The sequence below is a fragment of the Saccostrea cucullata genome, unplaced genomic scaffold (assembly GCF_032062105.1).
Source record: "Saccostrea cucullata isolate Sc308-1 unplaced genomic scaffold, CSIRO_AGI_Scuc_v1 ctg249, whole genome shotgun sequence".
NCBI classification, from domain to species: domain Eukaryota; kingdom Metazoa; phylum Mollusca; class Bivalvia; order Ostreida; family Ostreidae; genus Saccostrea; species Saccostrea cuccullata.
Genome location: NW_026936117.1, coordinates 222,801 through 238,879, shown reverse-complemented (window position 1 = coordinate 238,879; position 16,079 = coordinate 222,801). Strand labels below are relative to the sequence as shown.

Sequence of the window (16,079 nt, the reverse complement as noted above, 5' to 3'; positions counted from 1 at the left end):
CAAATTTTATCAATAGAAAGTCAAAGATGAAAATGGACAGTAATATCCTATACTCAATAGCTATTATTATATGACTAGTACCCCAGGTGAAGATGTTTCCAAATAGCGGTGTAGAACTCCATGTCCAATATATATAATAAAATGTTTTGTTTTGGTTGTTAGTACGGGAATTAATGTCGCAGCTGATGCACAAAAATAAATATGTATTTTTTTCTGCAATAGCTGCGACATTAATTCCTGTACTAACAAACAAAGATACATGTAGACATTTTTGTTTATATTTGACGTTGCTCCGTTACCCTATTTTTACTGTTCTAATTCTTTGATAATTTTTATAAATATGAAGATATATTCCATTTTTGAACTCAAATTATTCGAATTTGCTGTTTAATCATGTGTACCAAATTTAGATATATAGACGTTAAATAAAAAAAGTTAGGACAAAAGTGTATTAACTTTTTGAATTAACCTCATACATTTGTATGAAAAAAATTCAAAGTAAAATTAAAAATGTTAAATATTGTATTTTAGATAAATATGTCATTGTATGCATCACTGATGGAACAGCCATTGTTCAAGAATCATGGCTTAATTTAATTGATACAATATTTTATTATGTAAAACATAACAGGATTGGACAGCAGGCACTTCCTGTGTAAGTCCTCTCCATACGCGGCTTGCTTAGTGTCGTTTATGCACTGATTAATGGTGATGGTCTTCATACGAAATAAAGGGAAAAATATTAAGTGGATGTAGATATTATGTAATAATCAAATTAATACTTTGAGCCCTATAATGACCAAACTTGCATGGATGGTACATCTTAGGATGTATTCTACTAAACTTGCTTCGGCTGCTGAATCTGACCTACATTTTCCGGTTGAGTGAACAGGTTGAAGTTTTTGATGCAGGTTTCATTTCCAAGTAATAATCTCCACTTAGAAACCTTGAACTATAAGGCCTCTAAAATCAGGAACAATGACAAATCAGGCAGAAATACTAGGAATTTTATATAATATTTTGACTTATAGGACATTGTTCCAATTGAAACTAATATTGGTAGAGGCTTTTATACCTCATACTAGTCGTGATGCGGATTATTTTAAATACTGACATCTGATATGGTCTTATCTATGTAAGAACAAAGATCTTGACCTTTAATTAAGCTTTTTATCAGTTTTAAAGGTACTTGACCATAATGGTAAGATGTTTAAATTTCAAACAATCTATTTCTAGGATAATTTAAATTCTAATGTTTCAATATAGGGAATGTATTGCAACAAAACATATCGATGTTTTTTTATCATGATGTTCATTGAGTGCAAAAATAACCTGAAATGTAATAGAATGAATTTATAAGTTAAACTCGATAAATTAAAGTCTAGGCTTTTTGATATCATTGACAGCTGCTTTTCCAATAAAAATGGAACTCGTATATTTACTCATCTTATCATTGGTCATATGCAAAATTATTTTGTTAAAAACTTTCTGATTGTACACACAAGTATACTCTGAAATTGATACCGGTATTAAAAAGAGTCTCGGATTGACAATATATCTACTAAAGTGTTGTTTTTGGAGACCAGGTCTTCCAAAAATCTATTGGAAATACCATGGGTACCAATTGCACCCCGTTATTAGCAGACCTATTTTCGTATTCAAATGAAGCAGAAATTGTCCAAAATTTTAAACGTTAAAAGAAGAAACAACTTGCTTGACCTTCAACTCGATATTTAGATAAATATCGACGATGTATTGTCAATTAACAAATGCTTTTTACATTCTTTAATGTCGATACGATGTATCCCGGTGAGCTTGAAATAAAAGATACCACAGAGTCTGACATATCTGTTTCATATTTAGATATTTTACATGAAAAAGACGTTAATAGTAATCTAACAATCAAGCTTTATGACAAACGTGATGACTGTAACTTTTCAGTCGTCAACTTCCCTTACTTATGCAGCAATATACTTTCGTCACCTGCATACGCGGTTTATATCTCTCAGTTGATTCTATATGCAAAAGCATGCTCTACATATGAATAATTTTGAAAACGAGGTAAGTAATTGACAAACAAGTTACTGAAAGAAGAACATCAGCAGTCTCTAAGTCATCATTTCGTAAGTACTATGGTCGATACCATGACCTTTTCAGCAAATACAATTTATCATTAAATCAAATACTGACTGACATTTTTCATTCTAATTGTTGGGCCATTATTTACACACTGAATTGTCGACGGATTTTCCGATCATGGCAAGGAGCACACGGTGGGTATGACCGGTCTGAAGGGGATGCTCTCTCCTTCCTGTGGTAAGAATGAATTAACACACATTAAATCAAAATTTAATTGTTGGGCCATTATTTACACACTGAATTGTCGATAAAAAAGATACCCGAGTTTCTGATCCCACCTCTGATGTTTTGGAGGTCCGTGTTTGCTCTGCTCCTATTTTATTTTGTTTTGTGGACTTTTGAGCTCGAATACTGATCGTTATCTACATATATTTCACTAAAAAGTAACATGGGTAGATACAGTGTATTAGATTTCTTTTGAATATTTTTTTCTTTCAAGTGCAGAACAAAATGGTCTGTTTTCAAAAATGAGACTTAATTAATTGTAGGAAATTTCAATGTAACTTTAAGTGGATTGGTACGTCAATAACGCAAGATACTTTGACGTATAGGCAACATATGTTACGAAAGAAAAAAAATGTTTGTTCTTATGAAGGGACTGAATCAAATCATGGAATTTGTCTTTAATGCACGGTAAATAAATAATACTGAATAATAATAAATAAATAAACTATATTAAACAATTAAATTTAAAAAAAAAATCATAAATTTATAAACCCTAATACTGTATATCCTGTAATAAAATAAAAATTATAAAATATAAGTGTAATCCCTTTTTATACAGGTCCCCAAGGAAATCTGAAACAAAATTGAGATGTGTAATTCCTGTCGAAAATAATAAGAATTTTATATCTTCGGATCTTTAGAACCAGATGTGACAACTTTAATGAAGTCTCCGAGGATTATGTGACGTACCAGATTTGAAATGAATGATGACACTATGTTACAAGTGTCTATAAGAATTTCCAATATCTGAGAGATTTTCTATTTTTTTTGCAGAACACAGCCTGGGTGGATATGAGCTCGTTGGTTTGTGTTAGTTTACTCTTATGCGGTTATGTGACATCAGAACAGATTCGATTTGACGGGTAAGTTTTTTTTTCTCTTTTGAAAAATAACTTCAAAATATAATTATTTAGGGTTAAAAAAAATTATTTCAAATTCTTAACATTAATTCTTTTTAAATAGATTAATCATAAATCTTTATAAATATAAATTTTAATGTACAATGTATTTTCCCCACTTCACAAAACATTAATTTTCTCTTCTGTCTTTACTCTTAATATTACCCTCCTAAAATCCATGTTCTTGATATTACTAGAATAATACTGGCCTGTTGCTTCAATTACTTAGATTTTAAAAGAATAATATCAACCTTTTTTAAAGATCCATTATAAAGAGATTTCTAAAACAGGGCAAAGATTTCCGGTATATAAATGTTACGTTACAAAGAATCTTTAAAAAATAAATCAAAGATACATGTATTTAATTAACTTACAAATAAAACACTATTTAACATCATCATTATATATACATGATTATATTTTTTGCTTGCAATCAGTTTTAGGTTTAATATTTGTATAAATAATTACATGTATTTGACAGTGGAAGCATTCGTTTATTTATAATCAATAATGTAAAACTAATCTAGGATTCAAGAAGGACAATGCTCCACTTTTGTTGGAATTTCTTCGAATCCTTCCAAATTAAGTAATTAAAAAAAATTCTTAATCTGTCCCTTTTTTGGCTTGTAAATGTTTCCACATCTCTAGAATTAAAAAAACAACAACTAAGGTCTACTGTGATTCTACATAACATATTTTTACAAATGTATGTTTTCTTTTATTAATTTGACATTCATTAATTACCTACTTGCGACAGAATCGATTTGATAAACGTAATGAGGAGAGTTAAAAATAAATTTGTGAAAAATTTCTGATTTATATTAATGATTAAATCTTAAGGACAGATGCGGTTTTTAAAAAATTTATTTAATATCGTGAACACAATTCAATACTTTATAATATTGAGCACAGAAATAAACTCAGGTATCAAATAACTCTCAGAAACGACAGTGTGGATTTTAATTACAGTACATTAATTAATAACTTTGATCACTACCTTATCCCTTAAATTATATGTTGGTTAATTTATCAGATTAAATTTTCAGCCACAAGGTGCTGCAGATTGTGCCTCATTCAGATGACGAACTAAAACAGGTGCTGGCTATACACGACCTTTATGATGTAAGTATTAAAACTTACCAAAGGTCTCTCTAGATCAATGATAAGAAAAAATATGCATACCAGGATATTATTTTTTAACCACAAAATTTTTTCATCTTCGTTATTTTTCTCGCTGTTATTTAATGATTACATTGCCTTTATATTGCGGACAAATCTTTTATTTCTCTGTAATACAGTACATTTCAAAACTACATATGTATGTTTTTTTTTCAAGATTGATTCACAATTACCAGTAAGGCAATATTTAGATAAATCGTATTTATTAAATTCATGAGTCGAAGTAACTGCTAGCATCTTCTATTTAATGGAAGTAAGCGGTGAAATCTACTTTTAGGTCCTGAAAATAACAATTGTTCATTTATATTTATGTCATATTGTAATTTTTTTTTAATTTTTTTAATTCAAAAATTACAATATGACATTTAAAAGGAAATTATACCAAAATCTAGTTTTAATTACCTCATTGCTCTACGTATGAACAATTTCTAAAACGAGGTAAATTATTGACAGGCAAGTTGATGAAACAAGAGTATCAGCAGTCTTGTTTAAAGTCATCGTTTCGTAGGTTCTATGGTCGATACAATGACCTTGTCAGCAAATACAGTTTATCATTGAGTCAAATGCTGACTGACGTTTTTCATACTAATTGTTAGTCCATTATTTATACACTGAATTGACGACGGATTTTTCCGTTATTTCCCGATCATGACAAGGAGCACACGGCGGGTGTGACCGGTCAACAGGGGATGCTCACTCCTCCATGGCACCTGATCCCACCTCTGATGTTTTGGAGGTCCGTGTTTGCTCTGCTCCTATTTTGTATTGTTTTATGGACTTTGAGATTGAATACTGTTCGTTATCTCCATATCCCTCTCAAAACATTCATGGAATATTTCAGGAAAAAAGAATTTATTTCTTATCTTCTTGATTGTTAAAAAAAATAACAGAGATTTTTAAGACCAGTATTCTCTATTGAAGCTTGATATGTGGCGACATCCACGAAGGGGGAATCACTCTATGGAAGTTTACGTAGAGCCGGAGAAACTGGAATCAGTATTAAGTGTCCTTAAAGATATAGGAGCTCACGTCAAGATCTGGATCGACGATCTACAAAAGTAAGTCAAAAAATTATAGGAGCGTTAAAACATCTTTCTTGAAATGTTAGAAAAAGTTACTACCATTCTTAATGGATTTTTGGAAAATGTTAAGCACGTGAACATCAATCCAAGTCTTAGAAACCTAAACATGATAAACATACAATCTACACAGTTAAACCAATCTAATTGAAATCAGATCTTTGATCCGCTCCATCTAAAATTGCTACACACAGTAGCGATTTTTTTGGAGCGGATCAAAGATTGCTGATAAACTACACTCCCTGTTTCCATTGATATTGTCCGAATTAGACGACATTCTGGATTATCTTTAAACAGTCAAACTCTCTTTCCAACATCTCGGCAATTCCATGGGAATCGATTGCGCTCCATTATCAGCAGACACGTTTTACATTCATATGAAGCAGAATTTATTCGAAATCGTCTTCACAAGAAAAAAAACGTATTCGAAATCGTCTTCACAAGAAAAAAAAACGTATGCCGTGGCTTTCAACTCGACATATACGAGTATCGACGACGTATTATCAATTAACAACATCTACTTTCATTCATGTGTGGACTCGATATAAATTGAAATAAAAATGAACCACATAGTGTATGGCACCTGTTTCATAAATTGGGTATTTTACTAGAAAAAAAAAAACGCTAATGGTAACTCAAAAACAAAGAATTATGATAAACGTGATGACTTCAACTATTAAATCAACTTTCCTTACTTATGATGCAACACACCCTTATCACTAGTCTCCCAATTGATTTGATATGTTAGAGCATGCACTACGTATGCACAATTTCTAAAACAAGGTAAGGTATTGACAAACAAGTTGATGAAACAAGAACACCACCAATATCGTTTAAAGTCATCATTTCGCAAGTTTTACAGTCGATACAACGACTTTGTCAGTAAGTGTATTCTATCATTAAACCGAATGCTGACTGACATTTTTCATACAAATTATTGTTAGACCATTATTTGCACACTGAATTATCTACGGCTTTTTCCATTAGCCCGATCATGACAGGAAACACACAGTAGGTGTGATTGGTATGTAGGGGATGCTTACTCCTCAATGGCACCTGAGCCAGCCTCTAATATTTTTATATGTCCGTATTTACCCTGTTCCCGATTTGTATTGTTTAAATGGACTTAAGGCCTTAAATACTGTTTCTTATAATTTCATTTAAGCGACACACCGTCTCGTGTTTATTTGTTTTTTAACGTCCCTTCGAAATATTTTCACGCGTATTGAGATACCACACTCGCAGGTGGAAAGCTGGGTATTTAGACCTGTACTCGAGCATTGAGCAGTGACGTATTTTTTGCCCCCCTGCGACACAGGACCTCGGTTTATAGGTATAATCTATTATATCTGGTTCCTGAATTATCTCTTTCATATCTTTCTCTCACGTGCAAAATTCTGACGTAAATAAAACCCTATATTTGATAACCTTTCTAATATAATCACTATTACTGTATTTGACCTCCTGTCATAAAAATCACATCAGGTTTTTGAAGTGTCTAATATGTTATCATGTACGATTATATACGCACATTATTTGAGGTCTTTCAGTAAGTAATTTAATATAAAGAACATCAGTAGCAATTCAATGTCATTTTCACACAACCTTTTTGGGTCACCTAAGACTTAAATGAACTTTTTCAAATTCTAAATTGAAAATATTTAGCATTTGTTTCTCTTTTTTCTGTTGTCTGTAAATTTTTACAATTTAACTTCTTCTTTACAACATATCTTTGCCGTTTTCCTTATATTCCTATATTCCTGAGGAAAAGGTGGGACCACAATAGAGAATCAAAGATATAGAATATATCTTTCAAACTCTTTTTCTCAAAGAATAGCAAAGCCGTGATTAGAAACATTAATTCAAAACCATCCTTATATAGTGTAGATACAAGTGTGTTCAAATCATGATCCTTGGGGTCAGGGTTGGGACACAGTAGAAGATCAGTGTCAATACATGTAGGGGGGGGGGGTATAAAGGAAATATAAAAAAGCACACAAAGGGTGTGACCGGTCGACAGGGGATGCTTACTCCTCCACGGCACTCGATCCCACCTCTGATGTTTTGGAGGTCCGTGTTTGCTCTGCTTCTATTTTGTATTGTTTTATGGACTTTTGATCTTGAATACTCTTCGTTTTCTTTATATTTTTCATATCGCAAATTTTAATGACTAGGAAGACCAAACGAGAAGCCGTATTAACGAAGTATCTTGACGTAGTGTAGATTCAATTTTCTAATGCATTTACTAATTGGGAAACGAATAACCGGTCCTGATTGCAACTCTGTCTGAATTAATTTCAAACATTTGAGATGAAATTTACAAAGGAATCAAATTCCAATAAAAACATGCCAAAAACATGAAAAAAGACATGTGGAAGACATTTCAGGGGATTGAAAATTCCTGTGAATATCAAACGAAACTGACATCAGGGTTGTTATTTGTGCAAAGGAGAAAAAGAAAATATCAAGCATGACTGAAAACAATAATCAAAGGGCACCATTTATGATACCTTAAACTTGCCCTTTTATTTAGTAGAAATGTATTATTTTCCAAAATGTGCATTGAAGAAGTCCTCAAACGTATGCTAGATTAAAAAAATTAAGCTGTATTTTTCTCAAGAATCACTGGGTCAGAAAAAAATTCCAATTTTAAGACTACAAAGGCTTTAGGGATGACATAATGTAGATCCAACAAAGCAATGATTATTGATCTAAATATGCCAGCAATCTCGGGTAGAATATCATTTAAAAATTCATTTCTCAAGAAACACTGGGTCAGAAAACATTTTGGTTCCAGGGGGTAGGGTGGCGCAACAAAAGAAGGTGGAAGTTTTACATCGGACGCAAAAGAAAAAATCTTATTCTCAAAAACAACATGGATATGATAAGTGACAGTAGTCCTCAAGGGTTAGGGCAGGGTCACAACTGGAAATCAAAGTTTTACATAGGAATATAAGGGGAAAATTATAAAGACCTTCATATCAAGAACTAAAAAAAACAAGGACATGGTTAGTAATAATAAAATGCATGCATAATTAGGCAGTGTATACTACCCCTCGGGTAGGATGATTCAACATTAGGAGATCTGATTTCTACAGTCAAGTCTCGTTAGACTGGTGCTTCGCCTTCCGTACGAGATTTGTCAGGAACCGATTTAAACTTTACATCTACAAATAATAAAAAAAAATTTCAGTTAGGCGGACCTTCATTAATTCAGAATTTGCTCCGGAACACCTGCGTTTGCATTAACAAATCTCGAAAAAAAATCTTTACAATAAGTACAACAACAACAACAAAAAAAAAAAATTAATATCCATACATTAATATGCAAGTTTCCTCGGGTAGTGCAGCTTCAAATGTTTAAATCAGGTAAGTTTGGGCCACAATATGGGATGTACAGTATCTGTCCATAAGTATATTGGGAATAAGTGTATATCAAAAAGTAAAACCTAAATTTAATTGCACGTAACTGAGTAAACTAACCTCTATCACTAGTACTTTGTGTTCTTTCGCTCTCAAAACAAAGTCTACCCAAACGAATTAGGGCTGTTTTGAAAGCCAAAGGACACAAAGAGGAAAAACTTCATATTTTTCTTAAGAACAGCACGGAACAGTCATACTCGTAAAAATTATATTGAGATTACCAATTATCAGCAATCTAAAAGCACCCATAGTGTGTAGTGTAGATTCAAAATATTGTATGTGAATTTGTGATCCAAGAAACTAGGATAAGGGCTCAATAGTTTACAATGATATATAGAAGATCGTTTGTAATTAGAGAGGACACAATACGCAAACATTCCCAGGGTAATTCAAATTCAAGCCTGCTCGAGTTTAGTGTCATTGGCTAGGATGGGTTCACAATTGTGATAATAGTTTAACGTACACTCGAGTTCTGTTATATAAAGATAGTTTTAAGAGTACATGGTCCTTCTTTTTTAAAAAATATTGTTTGTCCATGTTTTTAAGTTCTATATTTGATAAAAAGGTTCTTTTCATTGTTTCTTATATTTTTTGAAATATATTTCTTTATGGATTTTTAGACTCGTCGATGAAGAACAGTCTTCCATAAAAAGAAGTATTCTTTTGCCATACAGTTCTCAGGGAAGAAATCAGGGCTTTAACCATTTCGCCTACCATAGATATTCCTCGGTAAGATTCACACACTACTACCTTCATCACCACCGCAAGATTTACGTATTCTCCATATTTCACTTGAAAAAAAAAAGACGTGAACTTAACAAAGCTTTTTGATAAAAGGATTGACTCCAACTTTTCAATCGTCAGTGTCCCATTCTTATGTAGCAACAAACCCTTGTCACCTACCTATGATTTTTATGTCTCTTAGTTGATTGGTTGTGAGAGCATGCTATACGCACAAACAATTTCTAAAATGAGGCAAGCTATTGATAAACAAGTTGTTGAAACATATGGAGATAACGAACAGTATTTAAGTCCATTAAACAATAAAAAATAGGAGCAGAGCAAACACGGACCTCTAAAACATCAGAGGTGATATCAGGTGCCATGGAAGAGTGAACATCCCTTGCCGATAGGTCACACCCGCCATGTGCTCTTTGTCATTATCGCGAAAAAAAGAAAACTCCGTCGACAATTCAGTGTGTAAATAATGGACTAACAATTAGTATGAAAAACATAAGTCAGCATTTGACTCAATGATAAATTGTATTTGCTGATAAAGTCATTGTATCGACCATAGAACTTACGAAATGATGACTTTAGACGAGAATTCTAATCAACTTGTTAGTCTATAATATACCTCATTTAGAAATTGTTCATACATAGAGCATGCTTTTGCGTATCGAATCAACTGAGAGATATAAACCCCTTATGCAGGTGATGAAGGTATATTGCTGTATAAGTAAGGGAACTTGACGATTGAAAAGTTAAAATCACGTTTATCATAGAGCTTAGTTGTTATATTACCATTAACGTCTTTTTCAAGTAAAATATCTAAATATGAAACAGATGTGATATCTTTTATCTCAAGCTTACCGGGATATATCGCATCGACAATGGAAATAACTATTGTTAATTGCAATACGTCGGCGATATATCTAAATGTCGAGTTGAAGGCTACAGCAAGTGTTTATTTCCAAGTCTAAGATTTTGAGCAAATTCTGCTTCAAATGAATACAAAAATGGGTCTGCTAATAATGGGACGCAATTGGTACACATGGAAATTCCAATAGATTGTTGGAAAACCTGATCTCCCAAAACCACAAAGACATTGTCAGTCAGAAACTCAAGCATCAGTGTCAAATGATGAAACAAGAATATGAACAGTTTCGTTTAAAATCACCATTTTACATGCAAGACCTACGGTCGATACATTGACCTTGTCAGCAAATACAGTTTATAAGTCAAAGGCTTATGGACATTTTCCATACTTATTGTTAGGCCTCTATTTATACCCTGATCTGTCTACAGATTTTCTGCTTTATCCGATCATGACAAGGAACACTGCGGGTGTGACCGCTCGATGGGGATGCTCACTCCTCCATGGCACCTGATCCCAACTCTGACGATTTAGAGGTCCCTGTTTGCTCTGATTTGTATTGTTTGAACTGACTTTTGAGCTTGAATAATGGTCGTTACCTCCATGTTTCATTTTTCATTAAAAAATTGAAAATATTCACAAAATAATAATAAATTTACGGTTTCTGTTTTTTTATGTGTTTTAAAAAAACCCACAAAATTTTTCATGCTACCAGCCATTCATGGTGTTAAGGAGTGGCATTTTATGAACAAACTGAACCATTGAATATGTGCACAGGTTGCCTTCCTAATTACTTGTATATCTTTTGAGCGTGAGTGTTCGGGGAAAGGGATATTTTTGGCTTTTGCAAATAATACGTACGCGCTCTGCATTATTGAATTTTCACACATTTTACTCTTTGAACAAAATCTGAGTTAAAGATTTAATTAAAAAATATATCACTATTTTTTAGATTAATCAGTATTTACGAGATGTAGCTACAGCGACATTGTCTATGTCCTCAGTTAATGCCAGCGTCTCCACCATAGGATACACGGCCGAGGGGCGGGAAATTAACGTTCTTAAGGTCAGTTCTGTTCTGTTCTTAGTTCACTTGTTGTTAATATTTATTAACTGGGCAATTAATAACATAAATTGACTTTAAATAAAAGTTAATAACTGAACTACTTTCAAATAAAAATGAACAAAACTCACAATAAAAAAAAAAACAAATGTCAAATTAAAACTGGATTTTGGGAAGTAAACATTTTAAAAATCTTTTTCGTGTAATGTAAGTTATAGTGAAATCTAGACGAAATTATCAATTAATCAGTATTAGTTAAAATATTATTTCAGTCATGTTATTTTTATTAAAACTTTCTTTTTTTATCTTCATTTGCTAGGTTACTCGTGGAGACCGTATTTCACGCCCCTCCATTTTTATTGATGGTGGGATCCACGCCCGTGAGTGGATAGCACCAGCTACTGTTTTATATTTTATAAATCAAGTAAGAATTAAATTCATGTATTTCAATATTAAAAATTATATTATATTCTTGTTTGATAATTTAGGTATATATCTACCAGTAAACTTTGCAAATGTTCACATTTTTTCTTTTAAAAAAGAACATATGATTGCATAATATACTAGATTTTCAGCATACCTGGTACCAAATAAAAACGGCAAGTTTAGTCTGTTTAAATTCAAAAGGATGACGTAGAAACGATGTGGCTTCTTTATAATAAAATCACAATTCAATACTAAAATTCTTTTCATTAGATTTTTGTGCTGCATCTATGTTTGGTTTTTATAACATTTAAGGTATGCCACCCTTGAAATTTGTTAAATCAAGGATTTTTTTTTTGAGAAGTATATTTTGGATAAGTACTCATATAGTATGAATCAAATCGCTAAGAAAATAAGGGGTCGATGTTCATCTTACTGAATTAGGGTACAATTAAGTTGACCTTTTTGCACATAAATTTAAACTCTTTGGTTAATCACTTTAACCTTTATCATAGTTTATCATATGTAACCATAGCGATAAATATTATCTTATTTTACGTAAAATAGTTCAAATAATATTTATCATTGAACAAATCTCGCACATTAATGCTCGTAAATTATTGTGTGACCTTTTTGCACTAAAAACGTAACATAAATTTCGGAATCAAATATCTAAAAAGGCAATAAAATATTTTCTTGTATCAAACATTTTACGACTTAAGTACTGATCAGTCACAAGTATCGAGTAGTTAAAGATAATGAAAGAAAAAGTTTGGGTCAGTGATGTAAATTTTGAAATATTGGTCAAAATATGCGATTTTCAGGTATAAGACGGTGTAAATTTATCTTGACTTCTTTAATACATCTTCATTCATTTCTCGCCTTGGTTTGTTAGCGAGAGGTGTAAAATTTGTTCTAAAAATATAAATTGAGACCTATATTTAATATTTATAACATATAACGGAAAATATTCTCTGAGTAAAAGTGTATGAGGCTAAAGTTCCTAGATATTAAATTTAACAATAATTATCCTTTTATTCAGTTAGTATACGGAGACGAGTTTGGCTATGCCTCACAGTTGCTGAATAAATTTGATTGGTTTTTTGCTCCTCTGCTGAATCCAGATGGTTATGAATATTCACACACAAATGTAGGTACCAAGACAAAAGTGATACAGCCTTATTGTCCACTTTATATGTCTGTAGAGCGTTACTGATTTTTAAAAAAAATTCCTTTAACTTTACAGTACAGACTTTGGAGGAAGAACCGAGTAGAACACCGAAGGAAGTGCTTCGGAACAGACCTGAACAGAAACTTCGGATATCAGTGGAATCCAGGTCAGATTGCATCATCGTTAAGTTTCTATTTTTAACTCTTTTTTAAGTCACCCATGTAACTTTAGTGACCTTAGGTTTCTGAACAAGTTTATTCATATTTTATCTTTATCTGATTCTGACCATATAGTCAATTCTCTGTTATCCTTGGACTTTCAGTTCGGCGCCACATTCTCGGTGTTACATAATTAGCGTCTGAAATTTACACAGCCTTTCATTCAATGTTGAGATAAACAAGGGATAGAAATTCGGGTGAATGTTAACGAGTGTAGCAAGGATCCAATCACAACGTTTCGTACGGCGAAGATGTGAGGCTAAAGTCGTCTCATCGTTGTCAACAAGAATTTACAGTTGCTGATGTTATTAATTTCTTAACCAATGAGAATCTGAGAGACGCTAATTACGTAGCTTCGAGAATGTCACGCCTCATTGAAAGTCCAAGGATGACAGAGAATTGTACAATTGATATACTTTCCATTATAACAACTAGAGAACAAGGGAAGAAATTAATAAAGTTCAGGGTCCATGCATTTCTTAGATAGTTAATCTTAAAAAATTAACCCCTGAACACCTTGGACTTTCAGTAAGGCCTACGTAATTAGCGTCCCTCAAATGGCGACCAAGATTCTTATTGGTTAAGAAATTAATTACATCAGCAACTTTAAATTGTTGTTGACAATGACGAGATGACTTAAGCCCCATCTCTTTCCCGCACGAAACGACGTCATCAGATCATGCTTTACTCGTTGACATTCGCCCGAATTGTTTCAACAGTGAATGAAAGGCTGTGTAAATTTCAGATGCCAATTAAAGGTCGAGAATGTCATGCTTTACTGAAAGTCCAAGGATTACAGAGAATTGTACTAATATGTCCTTTTTTCTACGAATGCCACACTAGTGACTTTTTTATGAATACAATGAGTACAGAACTCTAAATGATGAAATCCTTAGAATCCTGAATATCCTCCAATCTGTGATTCTTCATAGTCTCCATATTCTGATCCTGAATTACTAGTATACCCATCACTTTGATCAAGTAAATATTTTCAATACTCTGGTCATGAATGAAACATATAGAGACAAAGAACAGAATTCAAGATCAAAAGTCCATAAAACAAAACAAAATTGGAACAGAGCAAACCCATACTATGATCCTGGATATCCTTCATACTCTTAACTTGAATATCCCCTTTACTCTGATCTTGAATAGTCCCTTATATTCTGATCATTTTTATTACCATACTCTGATCTTAAATAAGCAATATTCAGGACCCTTTGTCTTGAATATCCATCATATCCAAATCCTAAATATTCCCCAAACTCTGATCCTGAATATCCCCATACACTGACCTGAATATCTCCCATACTCATATGATCTTACGACTAAGACCAAATTTCAATTCTGCTAATAACATTCTTATTTAGATTAAATAGAAAATAATGTTTATATTTTTAAAAGACATGTAGAAAGATCTTTTTATATTATGCTAGCAATTTCAAACAAAATAACTAATTTTGCAAAATTTTACAATAAATTGAAGTTTAAGGTCTTAGTCGTAAGTTCTTTTGTAAAACGGGCCCCTGGAAATAAAGTGAACGAGGACTCAGTTTAAAAGGAATTTGCCTATACCGACATAAGTTTACATTTATGTTCATTTCTTTGATTTCAAAAGGGCTATATTTTCACTAAATATGTAGCATTCCTTACATCAGAAGATAATTTTGACATTTCAGCGATCGGCGGAAGTACTAACGTGTGTTCGGATGTGTATTCTGGTTCTCAGGCGTTCTCTGAGAAGGAGAGCCAGGCGGTGTCCACATTTATCACAGACAATAAGCAGAACATGCTGGCCTACCTGACGTACCACGCCTACGGTCAGATGTGGCTGTACCCGTGGGGCTTCACATCAGCTCTACCCCCAGACTGGCAGGACTTGGTAAGTCTTACGCTCGCAAATTTATCTTAAAAATGGTTTCTTTACATCTGAAGCAAAATCAAATTTAAAGAAACTTTTTACTTGTTGATATAGGATGCTGCTGCTAAGACTGGGACAGCTGCTCTCGGAGAATTGTACGGTACCACTTATTTAGTAGGCTCATCAACAAACGTATTATGTAAGTATCCGCAGTAAAAAAAAAGTACTCTTTGGCGCCTATAGAGATATGAACGATTTTATAATGATGCTGAATGTAAAAACTGTTTTAATGAAGCTTCTTCATTCTAAAACGTATATCAAACTTGAAAACATTTAATTCAGATTCAGCTGCCGGTGGTTCTGACGACTGGGTCAAGGGTGGAGCTGGGGTCAAATATGCTTACACAATTGAACTTCGTGACACTGGGTCACATGGCTTTGTACTTCCGGTGAACCAGATCGAGCCTACATGTAGAGAGTCATGGCGTGGCTTAGCGGCATTCGCGCTGTCCTTAAACACGATCCGGACAGGAAGTAGGGGATAGAGCAAGTTCATTTAACATTTATACAATGTGGTTGGTGCTATTAACATGTTTGTTTGTTTTTTCCAAATAAAACATCATCATACAAAATCTACTCTCATTTTTCTTCTGTATCAATCCATGTAAAAATTGCTACTGTATCGAACTGACTCATTTCAAAATATTTTTTAAAAGTTATATTGTGCTATGTAGCCTATATAAAACTTTAAAATTTTAAACAGTAACAAAATTACTGAGAAAATAAATCAGCCACCAAGGCG

General features: G+C 32.8%; 1 protein-coding gene across 1 annotated transcript in view; it reads left to right on the top strand.

Moving 5' to 3' along the window:
- Positions 1-15,909, top strand: part of LOC134244797 (carboxypeptidase B-like) — a 33,358-nt gene extending 17,449 nt beyond the window's left edge. The window contains exons 2-12 of the mRNA XM_062727040.1: positions 3,139-3,227; positions 4,310-4,385; positions 5,364-5,500; positions 9,565-9,673; positions 11,494-11,607; positions 11,924-12,028; positions 13,070-13,177; positions 13,274-13,364; positions 15,096-15,298; positions 15,392-15,476; positions 15,620-15,909. Coding sequence (XP_062583024.1) covers positions 3,157-3,227; positions 4,310-4,385; positions 5,364-5,500; positions 9,565-9,673; positions 11,494-11,607; positions 11,924-12,028; positions 13,070-13,177; positions 13,274-13,364; positions 15,096-15,298; positions 15,392-15,476; positions 15,620-15,822 — 1,302 coding nt within the window. The 5' untranslated portion in view covers positions 3,139-3,156 and the 3' untranslated portion in view covers positions 15,823-15,909. The remainder of the gene's footprint in view (positions 1-3,138; positions 3,228-4,309; positions 4,386-5,363; positions 5,501-9,564; positions 9,674-11,493; positions 11,608-11,923; positions 12,029-13,069; positions 13,178-13,273; positions 13,365-15,095; positions 15,299-15,391; positions 15,477-15,619) is intronic.
- The last annotated feature ends 170 nt before the right edge of the window (positions 15,910-16,079 follow it).